The 20328-nt window shown below is 39.2% G+C and overlaps 1 protein-coding gene and 1 long non-coding RNA gene across 3 annotated transcripts in view; both read left to right on the top strand.

The window, feature by feature from the left end:
- GRIK2 (glutamate ionotropic receptor kainate type subunit 2) overlaps positions 1 to 3753 on the top strand; it is a 591552-nt gene extending 587799 nt beyond the window's left edge. Inside the window, exon 18 of one of the 2 annotated variants that reach the window (XM_039530285.1) lies at positions 1318 to 3753. In XM_039530285.1, the coding sequence (XP_039386219.1) occupies positions 1318 to 1482 (165 nt within the window). In that variant the 3' untranslated portion in view covers positions 1483 to 3753. The remainder of the gene's footprint in view (positions 1 to 1317) is intronic. The other variant, XM_039530290.1, reaches the window with a different exon arrangement.
- A 4308-nt stretch (positions 3754 to 8061) lies between these two features.
- The window catches only part of LOC120400832, a 28840-nt gene continuing 16573 nt past the window's right edge, over positions 8062 to 20328 (top strand). The window contains exon 1 of the long non-coding RNA XR_005596102.1: positions 8062 to 8150. This is a non-coding gene — a long non-coding RNA (uncharacterized LOC120400832). The remainder of the gene's footprint in view (positions 8151 to 20328) is intronic.

The following is a 20328-nucleotide window of genomic DNA, read 5'->3' as shown; positions in this document are numbered from 1 at the left end:
TTTCGAACTTGTGAATTCGTGCAGAGTTAGTTATTTACAAATAAAATGAGCTCTGAGGCTAGGAAAAAAGTGAACAAGTTGAATATTCACTGCTGACCTAGCACTAATGACATAAAAGTAGATATTGGTTAGGAGTTGCTTAAACGCAATTCCACAATCTGTTTTAGGAGGGTTTGTCCCACCTGAGTTTCACGTGACCTTACATGACCTCCACAAAGGGCTAGATTGTAATTTGACAATCTGTCTTGAATGAGGGGCAGTGTGTTGCTGAGCTCAGAGTCATAATTTCTCTCACACTGGCCCCTTGCTCTCGGGAGGAGTAAGTTACTTCACCCATCTTCATGGGACAGTTTACTCCCCACATTGTTCCCCCAATATGCCTGATTTATTGGATTTGGAGAGTGGGGCAGGGGTGGGGAAGGGGAAGAGTTCAGAGCCAAGGCTCCTCCCATCTTCACTTCCCTCCCTGCACACAATGCAGTATTGTGCAAGTAGCTGGGATCAAAGTCTGGACACTGCTGAGCAAGTGTATTAGGAGGGCCTTATGTTGCCTTACTTCTTTGTACAGATAAGTAAGGTTCTGACGATCCAGTCCATATGGGGAACATGTAGTTAATGTCTACCTGACAGGTTGTTCTCAGGAGTTTACACACCTCAGTTTCAAATTAAATCCACTATTTTACTTGCAAATCCTCTTCTCTGAACAATATTTGTCTGTGAACAACAGCTCTTCTGACTAGTACAGATTTGAAGAGATGCAAAATAAGATACTGGGTATTTGTTTTCCATTTAACTTCAGACATGACTGTTGACCTCAAGTTCTGCCTTATTTACATTTAATTTAAAGTTAATTTAACTTTACACAGGAGCTTTATAAGTTTTTGAAAAGCAGCAACTCAGATTTTATAGGAATGAAATATATTATTTTGAAAATATAAAGCAGGGAGATTTGCAGAGTATATAGTGAACATGTACATTGAAACTTTAACCTGTAAGGCTAAATTATGCTAACAGAGCATCTGTCTGAAATCTCTTTACATATAATGTGCATCACGAGACACTAGTTGGCAGATAAATAATTGTAGAGACAAGGTGAAATTTTCAATGAGCCATCACAGCTTGATAAGTCATTTTAATTATGATGTGATGCATATTTAAAAGACAGCAATTTCTTATGAGCTGCAGGCTGAAACATGGCAAACTGACAAGGCTGTTCCAAAAGAGTGAATCTGCTTCTAGATATTGCAACTTTACTTTCTTACAACTGTTTTTTTTTCTTTCTTCTTCTTCTCCTCGTCCTTAAATTCCCCCCTATAGAGGTCCTTCTGTAGTGCCATGGTAGAGGAACTGAGGATGTCTCTGAAGTGTCAACGTCGGTTAAAACACAAACCACAGGCCCCTGTTATTGTGAAAACAGAAGAAGTTATCAACATGCACACGTTTAATGACAGAAGGTTGCCAGGTAAAGAAACCATGGCATAGAGCTGGGAGGCCAAATACCCCAAGCACAAACTGTCGTCTTTTTTTTTTTCCAAACAACTTTGCGAGAATGTTTCCTGTGGAAATATGCAACCTGTGCAAAATAAAATGAGTTACCTCATGCCGCTGTGTCTATGAACTAGAGACTCAATGATCTAAGCAGTTTCAATGGCCAGACTCGAATCACAAGCGTCATGGATGAACCAAGTTATGCAGGGGTTACACTGTTTGTCATGGGTTCCACCATTATGAATGAATGAATGTTACATGTGAGTTTTGTGGCTGATTTCAAATGCAGTCTCAGTGAGAAATTACAGGTTCCTTTTGAAGTTCAACTGTTACCAGGTGGTGGAGAATAAATGTCTAACATAGTAACTAACTACCAAAGGAGTCTTCTAACAGTAATGTCTCAAAACAGAGTATGTTCTTCAGAACTTTCAAGCATTGGTATTTCAAGAGTTGGTATTTGCTGGCCTATGTCTACAAACTGTAACTGCCAGCTGGAGAGGTGATATAAGCTTACTGGATGGGAGAAGTTTTAAAGCAAAGGAAATTGGAATCCCATGAAAAGTATGAAAATGGGGACCCTAATCTGATTTTTGGACTGTCTGTCTCAATGACCGAAATAAAAATGTCAGTAAAAAAGGCAGTAATAATTTCCTTTTAATTTACTTGGGCTGGAACGGCGATGTGAGAAAACCATAACGTTGACCCAATTTTAGATGACATAAAATTTTCCTGGGTACAAAGGAATGTATCTTAAAATCTTTAGCTGTAAGCAATTAGTTTGTTCTTTAATTGTGAAAAGAGAAAAAATAAAGTGTATTTGGCAAATAGAAGGATTGTATTTTAGCCAAAAGAGTTGTGAAACCCTTGATCCTGCTACTAATTGAACTCAATGGAGCCTGTGCAATTCTCGGTAATAGTGGAAAAGGGATTGGTCACCTAAAAGAAGTGAATGTGGAGAACTTTAAAGAGGACTGCATTTATCAATACGGTCACAATGTTAAATGAACAAAATTCTTGAGCAGTTTTTTTTTCAAAAAAATGTTCAGGTTTATTTGTGGAAATGCAAGATTTCTATGAAAATAGTTTTTGTATGGAAATTTTTGTAATACTTTTTATCAACAAAATAAGAACATGCGTTCTGGTCGGGGGTGTGATGCCAAGCATGAATGGTAGTGTGTGTGCATCACCAACGTTTGGTGAAAACTATTTTTATCAAGAAAAAGGAATCTTAGAAGAGAAATATTTTCAAGTTAGATAATATAAAAGCTAAGTGCACTACCAGCACTGCTTACCATGCTACACTCCTGGTTTCCACTAGACTGATAACATACTGTAATGAACAATTGTGTGTAAATGGTAAAAGACACAAAACTCTTGACCACATTGTGATAACAGTTGAAGTGCACACAGTTTGCTGTTTGAATCCAATGCACAAAATTAAAAAAAAAAGCATTAAAATTATGTCAGTTTTAGTTGTTTTGTTTTGCCGTGTGATTTGAGCAATATATGTACAGTACTTTTGTATCAGTACTGGTACTTATAACAATCTCAGCTTAGGGCCCAATCCTAAAAACACTTGCTTCTGAGCATAAGCCAGTGACTTCTTTGGGACTGCTGTACATCTCCCGCAATGGACACCTATTGCAGGATTAGGACCTTAGTTGTTACAAACCTAATTTACCCATCCTGCTTTTAGTGGGTTTCAGGACATAACATTTTGAAAAAAACTGCCCCAATTATGTTAAATCTTGCACCCTATAAATTTGTATTCTGAAAATGCAGCAAAATGTATAAAGATGGGTTTTTCTAAGAATGTTATGCCTACCACCAAAGTTTATAAAGATTTTTTTTTTATTCCAGAAAAAAACCAACATTTTATTTGGCTATTTTATTTATTTATTTATCTATTTCATTTATAACAAACAGAGTCTTGGAAATAAAGGAATAAGAAATCAGTCATCTGTGAGGAAAGTGAATAGTTGTTTACTCAAGGCACAATTTTATGTTATCATCCAAAAGAATTATTCTATAATGTTTCACTTTTCCAGTACAGAAGTATAATACATATCACCAACATTGCAGAGGTTATATTATGCTATTTGGGATTTTGTGTCTACTATCCAATTCCCATAAATTTTCATATGCATTGAGCTGGCCATTTTCATCATGACTAGGGATCAGGAAAATAAGATCTCTGCTTGTGAGAGTTTCATCCCATTGATGTGGTATAAAGAACAGGTTATCTTTGCCAAAATAAAAAAAACCCATAACATATAAAATAAAAACACCTTCAGCAAAGGTTCTGAAAAAATATATATAGTTAAATAATGCACATTTAAACAAGTTCAATTAAATAAAAAGGAAAAAAAAAGGTAACTGTCATACAGGACAATGGAAACTCCTAATTATGATGGTTTGGAATGGTAAAACTTTGGCTATTGCATTGAATGATGATTTACAATAAAATTTGTAAAGTCATAAAGCATAATGTTGTATTATATTCAAATAACCTTTTTTCTCCATTTAAGGATGTTGAAATAAGCAGGAGTTCCATTCTCCCCTTGAGGCACATGCGTAATTCTCATTAACATTAATGTGAGCTACAGTAGGTATGAAAAGGGAGGAAAATGCTCCATATATATCGTTTGGGACAAAACTCCCTAAGGAATGGGGGATTTTAAAACCGAAAACAATATGGATTAATTTGCATCTCCATGAGAACATGCAACCTTCAATGGCAAGAGAAACATGCAAGGTAACTGGTAATTGGAGATTTGAATATCAAGACCAGAATGGATGGCTCAACAAACTTACTGGGATAATGGCATAATTTGAATATATACTCTGACCCATTTATGTTTATTGATATGAGCTGGTAATGATTTTTGTTTTTAGAGAATCGAAGAATTTAAATAAAAAATGACTAACACACACGGTAGTCCCCAAAGCAGCAGAAAACGTCACCCATTGCTATACATCCCCAAAAGCTCAATGGATCATTTTTCCCATCAATACCATGGATGCAGTTCCCTATCCTGAGAGGAAAAACACCACTTCTAATGGCTGCTAAATGGCAAGGGCCAGATCCTCAGCTGGTGCAACTTATGATAGCTCTATTAAAATCAATGGAGCTACACCTATTTATACTAAGTGGGCATCTGGCTTTACTCAGTTCAACTCCTTTATGTGCGGGTTTTTTATACAAGTGATCAATATGTCCATTGATTTCTCAGAAAGGGGTGGTTACTTTTTCTCTGGCTGATCCAGAGAAGAGTTTTAAAGCAGCTATAATTCAGATGTGAGGACCTACCTGAATGATTTAAAAAAGAAAAGAAAAGAAAGAAAAATGTAAGAAATTAATTCCTCTGGGGACATTCCCTTTCTTTATACTTTAATTAATTTACAGGTCTGCAATCTTTAAGGATTCCCAGGATGCAGATGTGAAATCTTCAGATTTGCCTTTTAGCACATTTCTTTCAAACCTTTAGCTGGGCACAGGCAACTATTTAGATACAAAAATAAATGACAAAGTATATTTAACTCTACATGTTTATGAGGAATCTAGTTCTGGGCAGGACTGGAAGTAGAAATCCTGGGCCTCAATTGAAATCATTAGAGATAAGCTGATTTACATCAATCAGGCTCATTATACCAAGATACACTACTGCAAGAGACACTGCTCTTGCAGTATTCCCAGGCCAGAAGAAACCAGGAAGTGCTGGCAGTTTTGTGAGAGAGTTTATTTTTGTGAGGTTTCTGAATTGAAGAGCTTAATGCAGGAGTGGAGAATCTTCAAGTTTGCACTTGAATTTCTGGGGATTTATCTGAAGCTGTCCTTTTTGGGTTCACCCATCACTTCTTCCAAAGAAGCGTCATTCAATGATTAAATAATAATAAATTGACTGGATAATATGACAGAATGTGAAGGATATGTTGGAGAATGGAAGAAACAAAATAAATCAGTAAATCTGAAATGGGAAAAATGCCATGATATTCTATAAAATAAGGAGGCATCAAGACCAGATAAGAGCACAGAGTGAGAGAGACAGGAGGAATATGCCTTATGGATCATTTCTGCAGAATAATGCGTAAGGCTGGTAAAAATGTGCCAATCATGGAGCAGCTCATAACCACTTCACCTTATCCCCAGATCAAGGAGACCCATCACAAAATATAGTGGGTTAAATCCTTGCTACATTGAAGTCAATGACAAAATTCCCATTGACTTCAATGTGACCAAGATTTCAGCCAGAATCTCCAAAAATGGTAAATATAATCAGCTAAATGTACAATGACCGAGAAACATAGAGGCCAGACTATGACACTAGTATTTCTGTCTTCAAACCTGCCTTCAGTTTTACAGGTACAATTTGCCTTGTGTCATAGATTCATATATTTGAGTCCAGAAATGTCCACAATGGTCATCTAGTTTGTTCTTGGGCATGAATTCCTTGGTGTCCTCTTCCCATGCCTACTTCCATGCCTTCTTTCATGCTGTCACCTACACCTTTCTGATGTGTCCACTAAGCTCTTCCTTTTCCACCTTTAAATCTCTTCCCAGAACCCATATCTTCAAGCTGTCCTATAATCCCTAGCTCCAATTAAACCGATGTTACTCGGAACATCTCATCTCCCTTGTTTGTAATTACCAAGGGCACATAAACTAGCCTTTCATGTAACTGTGATCTTATTGTCCTTTTTATTTTACTTCCTGTTCCCTGCCTTTATCTCTTCCTCCTGTTTTTTTTGTATTTGCCTAGATTGTACGCTCTTAGCGGGCAGGGAATCTATCTTTTATTTGTTATATGAAACACCATGCACATCTACGGAGCTATATAAATAATAAAAATAAGACTTTTTTTAATTGTTTGAAGTGATACTGATCTGATGCCTGCCAATCTAACACTGAGAGTCCTGGTTCATGACTGGGATCCTATGGATTATGAAAATACAAATAATTATAGTAAAAAGTCAATTGACAGGAGCCATCACTCTGATTTACACATCAGTGAGAATTACCTTCCAGAATAATGATACAATATCCAAAACATAATGGAAATAAAACTTAAGTAACATAGATACTCATGTACTGATATACTTAACAGTAGTTTTACTATTCATTCTATCTCATTTAAGAATGGGCCAACCAGTTCAGACTAAATAAAACTCAGAACTTGTCAGAAGCTTAGTCCAAATTTCACATCCTAACTTATTTCAAGTTTGGAAAACAAGCAGTGAAATAACTCCTCTCTTACCTTGACCCAAAATTGGCTTAATTCCTTTCCTTAAATCCATCTAATTGTTTAGCAAGTCTAGCAATATTTTCCAATACCACAAATCCACTGTGCAAAGGAATTGTTTGCTAATGATAGAACTGTAGAAAATAGAGTTAGAGAAGACCTCTTGGGTAGGGATAAGTGAACTGTATTTTCAGAGGGTGTCTATAGCTTGATGACCTGGCTTGGTGGCAGAATTTACCTGCTTTTCTTCTTACTATTGTGCTTAGTCCCTTTTTAAATTTAGTGCCACTCTGGCTCTCCACACCTTGTCTTGCAAATAGGACTGCATAGACAGTAAGACTCAAGAAAGCCCTACACCAGGCAAAATGCTTCTTTTCCTTTCCTTTTCTGAGATAGTAGACATATTTGGGGGTAGGAAGGAATTTTCCCCCAGGTCAGATTTTCAGAGACCCTGGTGGGGGGTTGGAAGGGTGTTTATCTTCCTCTACAGCATGTGGCATGGTTTTTACTAGAGTAAATGGTGAATTCTCTGTTGCTTAAAGTCTTTAAATCAACAATTGAGGACATCAGTAACACCGCCAAAGGTGATGGGTTTATAGCAGAAGTGGATGGGTGAGGTTCTGTGATGTGACATGCAGGAGGTCAGATAATTATGACAGTCCTTTCTGTATGTTCTCAGACTTCACAGAGATCTACCCAATTGAAAGGAAAGCCCCTTCTCTGCCACATTCTAAAGAGTTTTATAGGAAGGAGAAAGGGAGATTGGCAGTGATGAGAAACTTATTCCACTATATACATAACTGAAGAGAGGTAGGAGGGCTTTGGAGATGGGCAAAATTTTGGCCTGCTTCTATATGAAAAACACAAGGCTCAGTAAGTGATTATTATATAGTCATCACTCATGTCTTCATATTTGAAGTAGAGTCTAGCCCTAATTTCCATGCACCTACTAACTTCTAAACCGATTAATACATTTTTTGTAAAATGTTATGCCAAAAATAGGGCATGAACCTATCATTCTGACAACATTCTTTCTACACCTACAGGCTCATTCATTTGATTGATACAATATAAATTCCTTGGGCTCTAAATAGAACAAAATTCACTGGCCAGCATTACCAAGAGTACTGTGTCTAGATGGCTGCCTGAACGGATTTCACATTACTATGTCCTGGCTGGTCAGAAACTAGCAGACCATGTGACTAGCCACTCTTCCTAAGACAAGGCTACCTCATAACCTGCATCACAGAACATTCCATTCTGGTCATCTGCAAAGGAGCAGCTACCTCGTGCCATTACCCCACATTACAAACCATTACTACTTAGGTCTGGCCTCCAGGAAGACGTCCCACTTCCAACACTCCATGTTCCAGGGCATGTTTCCACTTTTCTCACTCAGCCAGCTGAAGTCATCTCCACCAGGTAAATGGCCTGCCAAGGAAAAATGTAAGCTTGCAAAAATTGAATGATTTAAAAGGCACTTCAATCAGCTTTCTCCAGACCGCATGAATACCTCATGCGACAAGTAGCTTTCAAATAGTGGAGCTTAAACAGTCAAGCCTCATGTGAACCTGATAAGGGGTGTCAAAAACACTGTTCTACTTGTCACTCATTCATGACTGGCTGAAGTAGCAGCCAAATATATGGAGTTAGTCTTAAATGCAGAATAAAGTGGTCAATCAGTGTTTGTGTAGAACAAATAAAGTGGTCCTTGTGGGCCAGTTTGAATCAACTCACCAACTTTTTCAAGGCTACAGAAATGGCAGAAGGACACAAGCCTCCTTCTCAGAGACCCCATTCAGTAAATCTCTACCCTGACCAGAGTAAAGCTCAGAGGCCCAGGGCCAGATTTTTAAAGGATCTTAGTTGCCTAAATAGCTGTCTAGTGGGATTTTGAAAATGTCAGGCGGTACCTAACTGAATATTAGGTACCTAAAGGCCTTTAACACTTCCTCCCCCACTGTCGTGCATGCCTTTTGGAATGGCACAAGCTGCTCTGAGTGATGATCTGCAGCCATGCTCTCAGTCTCATTTTATTGGCTTTATGCAGCAAAGTTGTGGATTGTAAGTGTCTGGGCCAGAATAGGCTGTTAGGATAATCAAATCTTTGCCTCTCCTGAGCTTTCCAGTAAATGGTGAAGGCATCCCTTGCTAATGTGTTATTTCTCAGGCCAATAGCTTTTTGTTCAAGGAATCCCACTGGTCATTTGCTGCCTTCATGGAGTTTGAGGATGGGCGGGGTTTGCCCAACATGCTCATAACACTGTAGTTCTGTATCTGATAATGGTTATATTCTAATCTCATATTTCAGGACTTCAGATGGTCATCTGTAGGTGTCAGGAATGTATTTTTTTACCCAATGAAAAATTTTAATATGGGTTTGGGATTTTTGCCCTCCTCTGAAGCATCAGAAATCTGCCATGACTAGGGAATGGGATACCAGTTGAGGTGGAGCAGTTCTCAGTGATGATACAGAAAATCCTTTGTCCTAGATACCTGTGTGACACGTCTTGCTCACAGTTTAACTGATTTCCAGTTTGGGGGTTGGGAAGGAATTTCCCCCCAGGTCAGATTGGCAGGGATGTTGGGGGAAAGGTTTTGCCTTCCTCTTCAACATGAGAAATGGATCACCCAATCAATTCCCTGCCATTGCAGGAGCCTTTGACACTGGAGCCACCTTGATCTTATCTATTGCTGCCTGTAGCATGAAACAGTTTAATTTCTTTTAGCCTAAAATGGTTTGGTTTAACTGAAGTCATTATACTCAATGTAGGGATATTTGGATGGAATTTGATGGCCTGTGATATAAAGGAGGTCAGACTAGAAAATCCAGGGGTCCCTCCTGGCCTTAAACTCTATGGATGTTGGTGGGTCTGTAGGCAGACCTGGTCTACCTGAAGCAGACATGACTTGTGAAGATCATGGATCAATTCAGTCTCTGTTATCATGATCTTGCCCCTTGCCCTCCCCCATGTTTTGTCCCCTATTCCAGGTGTCAAATTGTGAAAGCTGCTACTGACAGGCTAAAAATGGCACATGTAATTACTGTGCTAAACATCCTATTATTTGTATTATCCCATCATCTACTCCCCGGCTAAATGTTTGTCTCATCCACCTATTACATCTTGGTTTTTTTAGGTTGGAAGATCTATAGGGCAGGAGCTATCTTTTATTATATATTCATATAGAGCCTTGCAGAATGAGATCCTATAAAACTACAAATGTTAAACAATAATCAGTAGGCAGTACAGGAGGCATCTGAGAATATGATCTTAGCCACTCTGAGTTTCACAGTTCAGGACAACTGCACCTGTAGTTCCCCTCTGTGGTCCACCAAGGGTACCCACTGTTAGGTTCTCAGCCACTACTTCTCTTAGGGAGTGACCCATGTCTCTCTCCTTCCTGACTGGGGTTTCTCAAGGCTCTACAGTTCTCTTCCTACACTGTGTTATTTCCAGCAAGCCAGACTGCCTAGACAATATCTATGTCTATTCAGAGGCTAAAAACAGCGTAATTGCCTACAGTTATATGTTACCACATAGCTCTTCCTAAGCAAGCACATTTTAAGGAGCGAGCATTACAGAAAAATTATATTGAAAACAATCAAAGAACCTACACACATGCTAAGAAGTTTATGAGAATTCCAGAAGGGCTTCTGGTAGGAGTCAGGCCACCAAACCCCACAAGGGGTTTTTTCAGTCGTTACAAATTCATAATAGCTTTAGCTCAGAACAAGCACACCTATGGCTAGTTCAGGCTTTCCTTTACACAGCACAGGCTTTTGATCTTCGGATTCTGGGAACAGGTACTGAATATACAATGATCTCCTCTTCAGGACATAGCTTCAAAAGGCTGGGTTTTTGCATAAGTAGAAGTGGGAATTTGCACTCACCTCCCCCCGATAGTCCCTAGGCAAACCCATTGACATTCTCCAAAAGTCCATTCTTGTCTGGCCTATCGTTCAATATAGTCCTCTGAAGTTCATAACACTTCCCAATGCTAATAATAATACATAATCTTTGCATTTAATACAATGGACTCCAAAGACACATAACTTTAATGCAATAAGATTTTTCAAGGCTATTGCAGAAAATTGAGTACAAAACCACCTTAAACCATGGAGTATGTACTGTGCACAATTTATCCATGCTCCACTGCCCATGCTATCATCGCTATGCTACTATTTATATGTTTATGCAAGCTGGAAATCATACCCCTAGTCTATACCATAGATGGAGCCTATGTTGCTCCTTGGATATTGATTAATGGCTCCATGATGAAGACAAACAGGAATGGCCACAGAAGCAACCTGCTGGGATCTCTTCTTTACAAATATACCTGGGTAGAGGTGCAAAGTTTCTAAAGATGGCATGAAAATATAAATATTGACTAATATGTTGAAAGGGGGCATTAAGTTCATTCATTAAATTTCTATGCATAGAAAAGGAAGGCACATTGCCTACTCTTCAGTGAGACTTTTTTTGTGGCTCCTCATTAACAATCCTTAATCCTCTTTCCAAAATTGCATCAATCTCTCTTTGAATCTTAGTCAGATCACCAGCAAGTGGCTGATAAGAGATTTCATAATTTAATTGCCTCAAATTTTCTTTTCAATAATCTTGACTATTCATAATTATAATTGTTCCCTTTTTGTCTTCTGCTTTAATTACAAAGTCCTTGTGCTGTGTCTGTGTCTTTCAGGAGTCTATTTCTCAGATAGTGAAATTATGGATAATTTTTGTTACAAGTTTTTAAATAATTGCTCAAAATTATGGATAATTTTTGTTACGGTTTTAAATTAATAGAGCAATGGCCCTTTTTTACATCTCTCATGCAGAGCGTTAATCAAGCCTGTGTATTAAATTTACTTTTATATTTAAATAGCTCTTGTTTATGGGAACCAGCCCCTCTCCCCTGAACATTTGACTTAGCTAGTTAACTTTCAGTGTAATGGTTTTATTTATTTATTCTCTCCACTTACCATAGGATCTGAGTTCCTCACTAATATTAATGATTTCATTCTTCCAACAACCCTCTGAGTCATAGGCCTCACAGAGCCAGGGCGGAGGGCACCTGATCCAAAGGTGAACCACTTTTTGGTCAGGCCAAACCTGAGCGGCAGGTCATGCCACTCTCTCAAATTTCAAGAGAATGAATGTAGGGATGGGAGTGAGGGACTTCTTGACACAGGAAGAGGAAAACTGGTGGGGGAGGGAATCTGTGTCCCTCTCACTATAAATGGCTCGTCGCAGCGCCTGCTCTGAACTCAGAAAGTGATGTTACTCCATTTCACCAAGAGGAATGAGAGGCACAAAATGGGAAAGTGAGTTGCCTAAATCCAAGTGGGAAGTTCATGTCAGAACCAAGAGTAGATTGCAAATCTCCTCAATCTTAATCCAGTGCTGTAGCTATGTGAATATTTCATTCCCCATAAGTGGATCTGGTTGAAAAGCTTCTGTTGGAACAGTTTTTATTGGAAAACGGTGATTAGATGGAATCAAAACATTCTGTGATAACATAAATTCTTCTGCTGGAAACAAGGCTCGCCAGCTACCCATCCTGTCTGCCTGGCTTGCTAGCTGCCCAGCAACGTGGGATGCCCATCTCGTGGGCAGGTGAGCAGGCAGGCAGGCTGTGCAGCTCCCCAGCATGCCTAGTTTGTTGGCTGGCAGGCAGGTGGACAATCTTCCGGGGCTGCCGAGCTCCTGTGATGCCTGAGTCCCATGGCTGCTTGACTTCCCAGCTGCCCAGCTCCCTGTGTGGCTTCCTGAGCTGCCCTACTTGCTGATTTTCTCCTCACTCGCTGGCTTGCAAGCCAGTGATCTCCCTGACTACCAGGTGGGCTGTCTGAATCCAAGGTGGGACAAGCTCCAGGATAATGTACAAACAGCTGAGTGTTGCTCGATTGTGTTCCCCAGTCCTCCCTTTTTTACGCAGGGAGGGGCCCGGACCCAGTTACACTTTGCTGGACCTGTAATGTACTGCATTTCTTTATTTCTGTCTGCAGGCTGCTCAGTGCTGTTTGAAGCATTTGCTTTTTCATCTTGCCTGCTTGTGCTTTCTCTCCCATGAAAAGCATTAAAGTTATGGAACATTTTTTTAGCACTGTGAAGTGAGATTAGCATAGTTGTTATAGCAAGTTAGGATATGTGAGTGAAGGAAAGCGTCGATGTCTAGTAATAAATCTGTCTCTTTCTATATTTTACTATCTCAATCCTGCCTCAGTATTGGCTGGGTGAAAGCATAAAAGAGAGGAAAGAATGGGTTTTATCCCATAGTCTTGGAGATTTCATAGGACTGTTTCTTGAGAAAGGGATTGGGCTCATTAATGCTTACTACTTTATAGTACTTCATTATCCTTCTTATGGCTGTGCATATTATCCCCATTTTACAGACACAAAAATCAAGGTGCTGGAGTTTTAAGAAGCGCTCAGTTCCCACTAATCCCCCAAAATAAATGGCCACATTTTCAAAATGCTCATTTGTTGCTGGTGGGTGAGGGGGGAGGTCTGACCTCTTGAAAATAAGTGTCACATGACAGTTGCTGGGTGTCAAGCAATTCTGAAAATCTAGACCTGGGGGGTTAGCTTTAATAGAAGAAGCCTGCACTAAAGAGAAGGATTAGTATTAATTTATTTTTACTACCATAGTGCCTGGGAGCCCTGGTCATGGACCAGGACCCCATTGTGCTAGGTGCTATGCACACACATGGCAAAAAGGCAGTCCTTGCCACCAAAAGCTTTCTATTTCTTAGACTTCTGTTCACATCAGGAGATGACACCTTTCGCCCTAAAAGCACTACCACAGGGCAGCTCTATGGTACTATTATTGTATATGCTAAAGGCCCAGATCTGCTCTCACACAACTGCAGTAACCATTGGTTTCAGTGGCCTTTGCACTGTGTAACTGAGTGTAGCACTTACCCCTATATAGTACTATCCAACTATATCAAAGACTAATAATGTTATTTCTATTATTCTATGACTAATTACTATACTATATTATATACAATATTGCACACACTAGCTATAAAATTAATAGATAAACTTTCTATAAATTTCAATATATTTGAGAAATTGTAATGAAAAGCTAGAAATGACTCCAAGATCTCTTTCTTGAGTGGTACTAGCTAATTTAGACCCCATCATTTTATATGTATAGTTGGGATTATGTTTTCTAATGTGCATTACTTTACATTTACCAACAGTGAATTTCATCTGCCATTTTGTTGCCCAATCACCCACTTCTGTGAAATCTCTTTGCCACCTGATTTGGACTTAATTATCTTGAGTAATTTTGTATCATCTGCAAACTTTGTCAGCTTGTTATTTATTTGTTTTTCTGGATCATTTATAATATATTGAACAGCACTGGTCCTAGTACAGATCCTTTGGAGACCCTGCTATTTACCTCTCTCCATTGTGAACACTCACCATTTATTCCTACCCTCTGTTTCCTGTCTTTTAACCAGTTACTGACTCATGAGAGAACTTTCTCTCTTAACCCATGACTGATTACTTTGCTTAAGATTCATTGGGGAGAGACCATGTCAAAGGCTTTCTGGAAGTCCAAGTACTGGATCCACTGGCTCACCCTTCTGCACATGTTTGTTGATCCCCTCAGAGAATACTGAAAGATTTGTGAGGCATGAGTTCCCTTTACAAGTCATGTTGACTCTTCCCCAATGAACGATGTTAATGTAGATGTCTGATAATTCTGATCTTTATCTTCTATAGTTTCAACCAATTTGCCTGGTTCTGAAGTTAGGCTTACCAACCTGTAAATACTAGGATAGCCTCTGGATTTTTTATATTTTTTTAAATTGACATTACATTATCTATCGTCCAGTCATCTGGCACCAAGGCTGATTTAAGTGATAGGTATATACCACAGTTAGTAGTTCTGTAATTTCATATTTGCATTCCTTCTGATTTCTTGAGTGAATACCATCTGGTACTGGCGACTTATTATAGTTTAATTTATTGATTTGTTGCAAAACCTCCCCTACTGATAGCTCAATCTGGATTAGTTCCATAGTTTTGTCACCTAAAATGAATGAATCAGGTGTGGGAATTTCCCTCACAACTTCTATAGTGATGACTGATACAAAGAATCCATTTAGCTTCTCCAAAGTGGCCTTGTCATCCATGAATGCTCCATTAGCATCTCGACTGTCGAGTGGCTACACTGATTGTTTGGTAGGCTTCCTGCTTCTGATATACTTACAACAACAAAATGTGTTAGTTTCTGTATCTGCTACTCTTGAAATTCTTTTTAGCTTGCCTAATTATACTTTTACACTCGACGTGCCAGAGTTTATGTTCCTTTCCATTTTCCTCAGTAGTATTTGACGTCCACTTTTTTAAAGGATGCCTTTTTGCCTCTAACCACCTCTTTTACTTTCTTGTTTAGCCATGGTGGAATTTTTTGGGGATCTCTACTTTTTTTATAATTTGAGGCATGCATTTAATTTAAGCCTCTATTATGGTGGGTTTTTTAAGTTTCCATGCAGCTTTCAGGCATTTCACTCTTGTGATTTTTCCTTTTAATTTCCATTTAACTAGCGTCTTCATTTTTGTGTCGTTCCCCTTTTGGAGTTAAATACTACGGTGGTGGGTTTCTGTGGTCGCCTCCATGCCCACAAGTATGTTAAAGTTAATTGCATTATGGTCACTATTACCAGTGTGTGTGGTGGGTATATTGGCACCAGGACTATGGTTTTCACAGTACAAACTTGTGAAAGTATTGGACAAGTTTATTGATCAAAATTGACATTTTTCATTTTATAAAATACTTTAGTATCTTCTGATTAGGCATAAAGGATGCTAGATTATAGGAAAAGTCCAGTGATATGGAGGTAGTGTGAACAGTCGCTCTGTGAGGCTGGGGCATAGGCAACCTGGTCAGCCCTAGTAGCTATGAGAGGCTCAGTGAAAACAGAATCTTTGGAGATTTTACATGCAAGAATTGAAGTCTCTACTGAACATGTGTAAACTGATTTTTTTCAAGGCCATTCTTTTCTTTGAGACGCTCTAGTGCCCCCAAGCTTTGGTGTAGGAACTTGAAATTCAGCAGAGTAGTGGGAGTGGCCTTTGTGTTGGGAACGTGCCTTTTACCATATTTGCAACAACAAAAAAAATTGCCTTTGAAAAAATCAGTTTACACATGCTCAGTAGAGACTTCAATTCTTGCATGTAAAATCTCCAAAGATTCTATTTTCACTGAGCCTCTCATAGCTACTAAGGCTGACCAGGCTGCCTATGCCCCAGCCTCAGAGAGCGACTGTTCATGCTCCCTCCATACAAGTTACCACTGGACTTCTGCTATAATTGCTGCTCTGGGATGGACATAAGCACTGAGAGCTGGAAGCTTGTCTTTCTAGTGCTCTAGGTGACCTCTCTGCCAAAATCCAGGAAGCATGGAGGAGGAAGCCACCTGATTCAAGTGCAGAGAGCACAAAAGCCAAGCAGCGGGTAGAAGGGAAAAGCGTAGACTGGGACTGAAGTGGGAGGGAGAGGGAGAAACTGTGACTGAGAGTTGGGGAGGGAAGGAGGGTGTGGGTGTGGATGGCTGCCATTTGGCTGGAGATAGGGAAGGGAGGGACCTGAGATGTGTGGGGGAAAAACTGAACTGCCTGGCCTAGGAGACTGAGACAAGCAACCAGTGAGAGGAAGAATATCCCAGGACAGGGAAGACAGATCTGCGAAGAAATTAGTTTTTGGGGGGAGAATTAGGACTATCTGAGCAAGGAGACTGGGAGTTGCCATAGGGATGGGACGAGACTAGGTGTGGGGAGAGATTGGGACTCGGAGGGGAGACTAAAACTATTTGGTTAGTACAGTGGGACTTGGATGAGAAGTTTAAGGAGCAGAGATTGGGAATGAGTAGGCCAGGCAAATGGGAATTATACAAGGAGCCAGTGGTGGGAAAAGGACAGGGCTAGGATATGGACAAGTTGTAGGGGACAGGGCAGAAAGGACAAAGCCAAAAGGGTCTGTGCCAATTAGAGCACGCTCCCCTCTATTACCTGGAATGGAATCCAGATTTCTGCATCTCACCATTCATTCCGTCAGCAAATATTGGTAAAAATCCAGGGCAAATTGTGTGTCGTCTCTCTTGGGCACCAGTCCAGATACAAGATGACAGCCTACTGTTACTATCAGTTTCTCAATTAGTTCAAATGGAAGAGATCTGTGTGGTGGATCTAAAAGTTTCAGCCCTGCTGTTGAAACATGAAGGTGACAATATGATGCCACATGCTGGAATTCATTTTTTCTGTTTGCTTTTTTAAAAGCCTTGGAAATAGCTAAGGAAAGCAAGGTAAATAAGAAAACATTAAAATACAAGAAAGCTGCATGTACAATTCAGGGTTAAGAGGAATGGAGATGTATGGTTAAAACAGAACAAAAGAACATTTTGTGCATCTGTGAATCTTGAATCTGAGATATCAAATATTTGGAGGTGTGGTTGCTACAAACAAACCAGACAGCTGGAAATATGTTTGTAGATATGATTCTTCAAGTGTTGAGGAATAACAAACACATTTGTCAAAATTCTGATTAGTTTTCAGACATGTGAATGGAAAAGAGGGTCACAGAAGAGTGATGAAGTTGCTTACAACTAGTTCAGCCATGGTATATATTCACGTGGTGTCCTCTCCACTTTAGGACACCACACCTTAAGGAAGAAATAGCTGAAATTAATAATGGTCTGAGAGGGAAACAGAGATGATAGGATTTATGTATGACAAAAAAATTCAAGGCTGATCATGGGAGGAAGGATTGCCTTGTGCTTAAGGCATGAACCTGAGACCAGTATTCAAGCCCAACCTCTCCCACAGACTTATTTTGTAACCGTTAACATGTCACTTAATCTATTAGTAAAATGGGAATAATAATATTTTCTTTTCCTACCCTTTTTATTATCCATTTAGGTAAGCTCTATGAGGCAGGAGTTGTCTCTTCTATGAGTTTGTACAGTGCACAGCAAAATGGATCTGTGGCCTCAGTTAAGGTTTCTAAGGTTCCTGGAATAAAATAAATAAATAATGACAATAAAATTAATAAATAATTCTTTAGCCTGGAAAGAAGAGACATGGGGGCACTAGTGTATATTTACTTAGCAGCTGGTCCCTAGAGGATCTTTATGGCAAGTGGTAATGAAATGAGCAATATTGGTTGGCCTGGGGACAGCTTGTAAATATATCACTTGGCATGCAGCTATTCTTTTAGAAACTTCATTAAGGGACAAATTCTTCACAACAGCATGTACTCTGTCTGTGGTTCCTCCTCACTCAAACCCTGTGCGCTGAGCTGAGGGAGCCACTGCAAACAACTGGGTGCATATCCCATGCAAGTCCCTTGATGTCCTCTCTTTCACTCCGCCTTGCCCACTGCTCTGTCATACTTGTGCAGTGGAGTTGATCTGTGGCTAGAGAGAAATGATAGCATTTGCCCCTGTGTAAAGCATTAATTAATTTAGCCTCCCTGAGTCCCCACTCTATTTCCTGTACCCCAAAATACCATTCCTTAAGCCATTAGAAGAAAACTGAGCTTTGGATTAACGCAGCATTTCTGAAAGGTTTCATTTGGCTTTGTGAGGCATCCAAGTTCTAGTATGTTTGGAACCCAAGCATTTGCAGAAGCTACGTTCTAATGATTTCCCATAGATTCAATTACGCTTTATGTGAAATCTATTTGAAACAATTACCATAAACAACAGAATAACATTTTAGGTAGGTACAGAAAAAAGTGTGCTTATTATTACACACAGCTACCTGGGACAAGCTGTAAACTGAGCAACTAAAATATTAATAACATAAAGTGACTTTGTTTGGAAAGGTAGAATATAAAATATTTCTTGTGTAAAAGTTATTTGCAGATGAAATTCTACATCTATGGGAAAGTAAGGGAAAAATGTCATGGCTAATGATTAAATTTGGGCCTTTTGACAAATCAGAAACACATTTGCACCAAAGGAGCAACACTATGCCACATGGCTGGCTGGAGTCTTGTCAGGGTTTAAGTTTCCTTGATAACTGTTAACCATGGGCCAGTGACTGTACACAAGGTACTAGCATGCAGACCCCACTGAACCTTAGAAATTGTGCAACCTCAGTCTGCTTGATTTGAAACTGAAGCTGCAATGTGTTAAAAAAAGAGTATCAGCAACTTGACACACAGTGTGAGATTTTCTTCAGTCCAACTTTCCCCAGATATTGAAGGAAAGTAAAAGGTGTAAAAATAAAAGTGTTTCAATAGCAGATAACAATAAAAGTGTTAGGCCAGGTCATTGCAGGATACATTCTCTTTTAGGCTGAATATGATCTAGCAACATATCTAGGGAGTTTTGACATTGACTTTAATACGAGCAGGGTTAAGCCCCAAATTCTTTCACACTTCTGACCCACTCATCATTCCAAAGACTCTGTGTGAGTATTTCCTAGTGGCTTTTAAAACCAAGCTTTAATGGGTCAACAAGAAACAAACGTAACAGGCCTACCAATATGTTGACTTCCTGATACAATTTATCTTAATGCCAATGGAATAGGCAATTAGAAAATGATAATAAGTACCATTTCCGCATGATGCACAAAGGAGTACAGAAACACTTCTTGTTATTGATTTGTAGCAAACTGTTACCTAATAAATATTATTCCCAGAGAACCAGAGTTTTCACTCCTAGGGTTGAATGCTGGTCCGAATGAAATTTTGCAAAGTTGTGACTCTTTTTTGGGGGAGAGGGGAGACCATCAATGAAGGAGCTGTTGCAGAGAGAGAGTGAGGTAAATAGAAGAGAGCCAGTTTAGATTCTGTTGTATTGGAAATAAGGGGGCAAAAAAGAATGTAGCATAATGGTGGACAAACTTTTTGTAGAAAGAAAATTTCCTCCAAGCATCCAAGTGTTTACTTTCCACTTTTTTGATTGACAGTCTCTCTTTATAGTTAGGTCAGTTTGTGGGTATTTAATTATTAACCCTGTCATGTACAGGAAAGAATCTCTTTCTAGACTTGCACCACATAGGTTGTACTATCTGACACTTGTAATGGTACATAGCAGCAGATACTTTTCAATAGTTAAGCTAAATAAATAAATAAACATAACCATATAGTGGGAATTTTTGCAGCTGAATAATAGCTTTCACCGTAATCATCTTAAATTGATTTTAAAGATATATGGAGTTTTTAAAAATGTTCAGATATGAAGAAAAGTCATTTTCAATAGGGATGCACTGAACAAATAAACCCAGTTCTCTATAAAAATAATATTTTGTTTTCCATTGTGTGTGGGTGATCCTGCAGTCTCTGTGCACACAAAGCTCCTGTTGGCTTCAATGGGAGTTGTGCACATGGGGCCAGATCACTTTCTCCTGTCTCACCCAATGTCTACTGGTCTCCACTCAATATCTACTGACCCTGGTAGGCCAAGAAGCTAGTAGGATTGCACTTTCTCCTGAAACAAAACTTACAGAGAGGCCTCACAGGGAAGAAATCTTGTAAGAGAAACCCTTGTGGAGATCTTGTTTAATTGAAAAGGCAGTGTTGCATGTTCTGGTCTAACCTATATTGGTTTCTATACCACACTTATCTGGAAGGCAGGA

Source organism: Mauremys reevesii, linkage group 3 (assembly GCF_016161935.1).
Source record: "Mauremys reevesii isolate NIE-2019 linkage group 3, ASM1616193v1, whole genome shotgun sequence".
Lineage (NCBI taxonomy): Eukaryota > Metazoa > Chordata > Testudines > Geoemydidae > Mauremys > Mauremys reevesii.
Note: the sequence above shows the minus strand (reverse complement) of the source record. Positions and strands in the feature narration are given on the sequence as shown.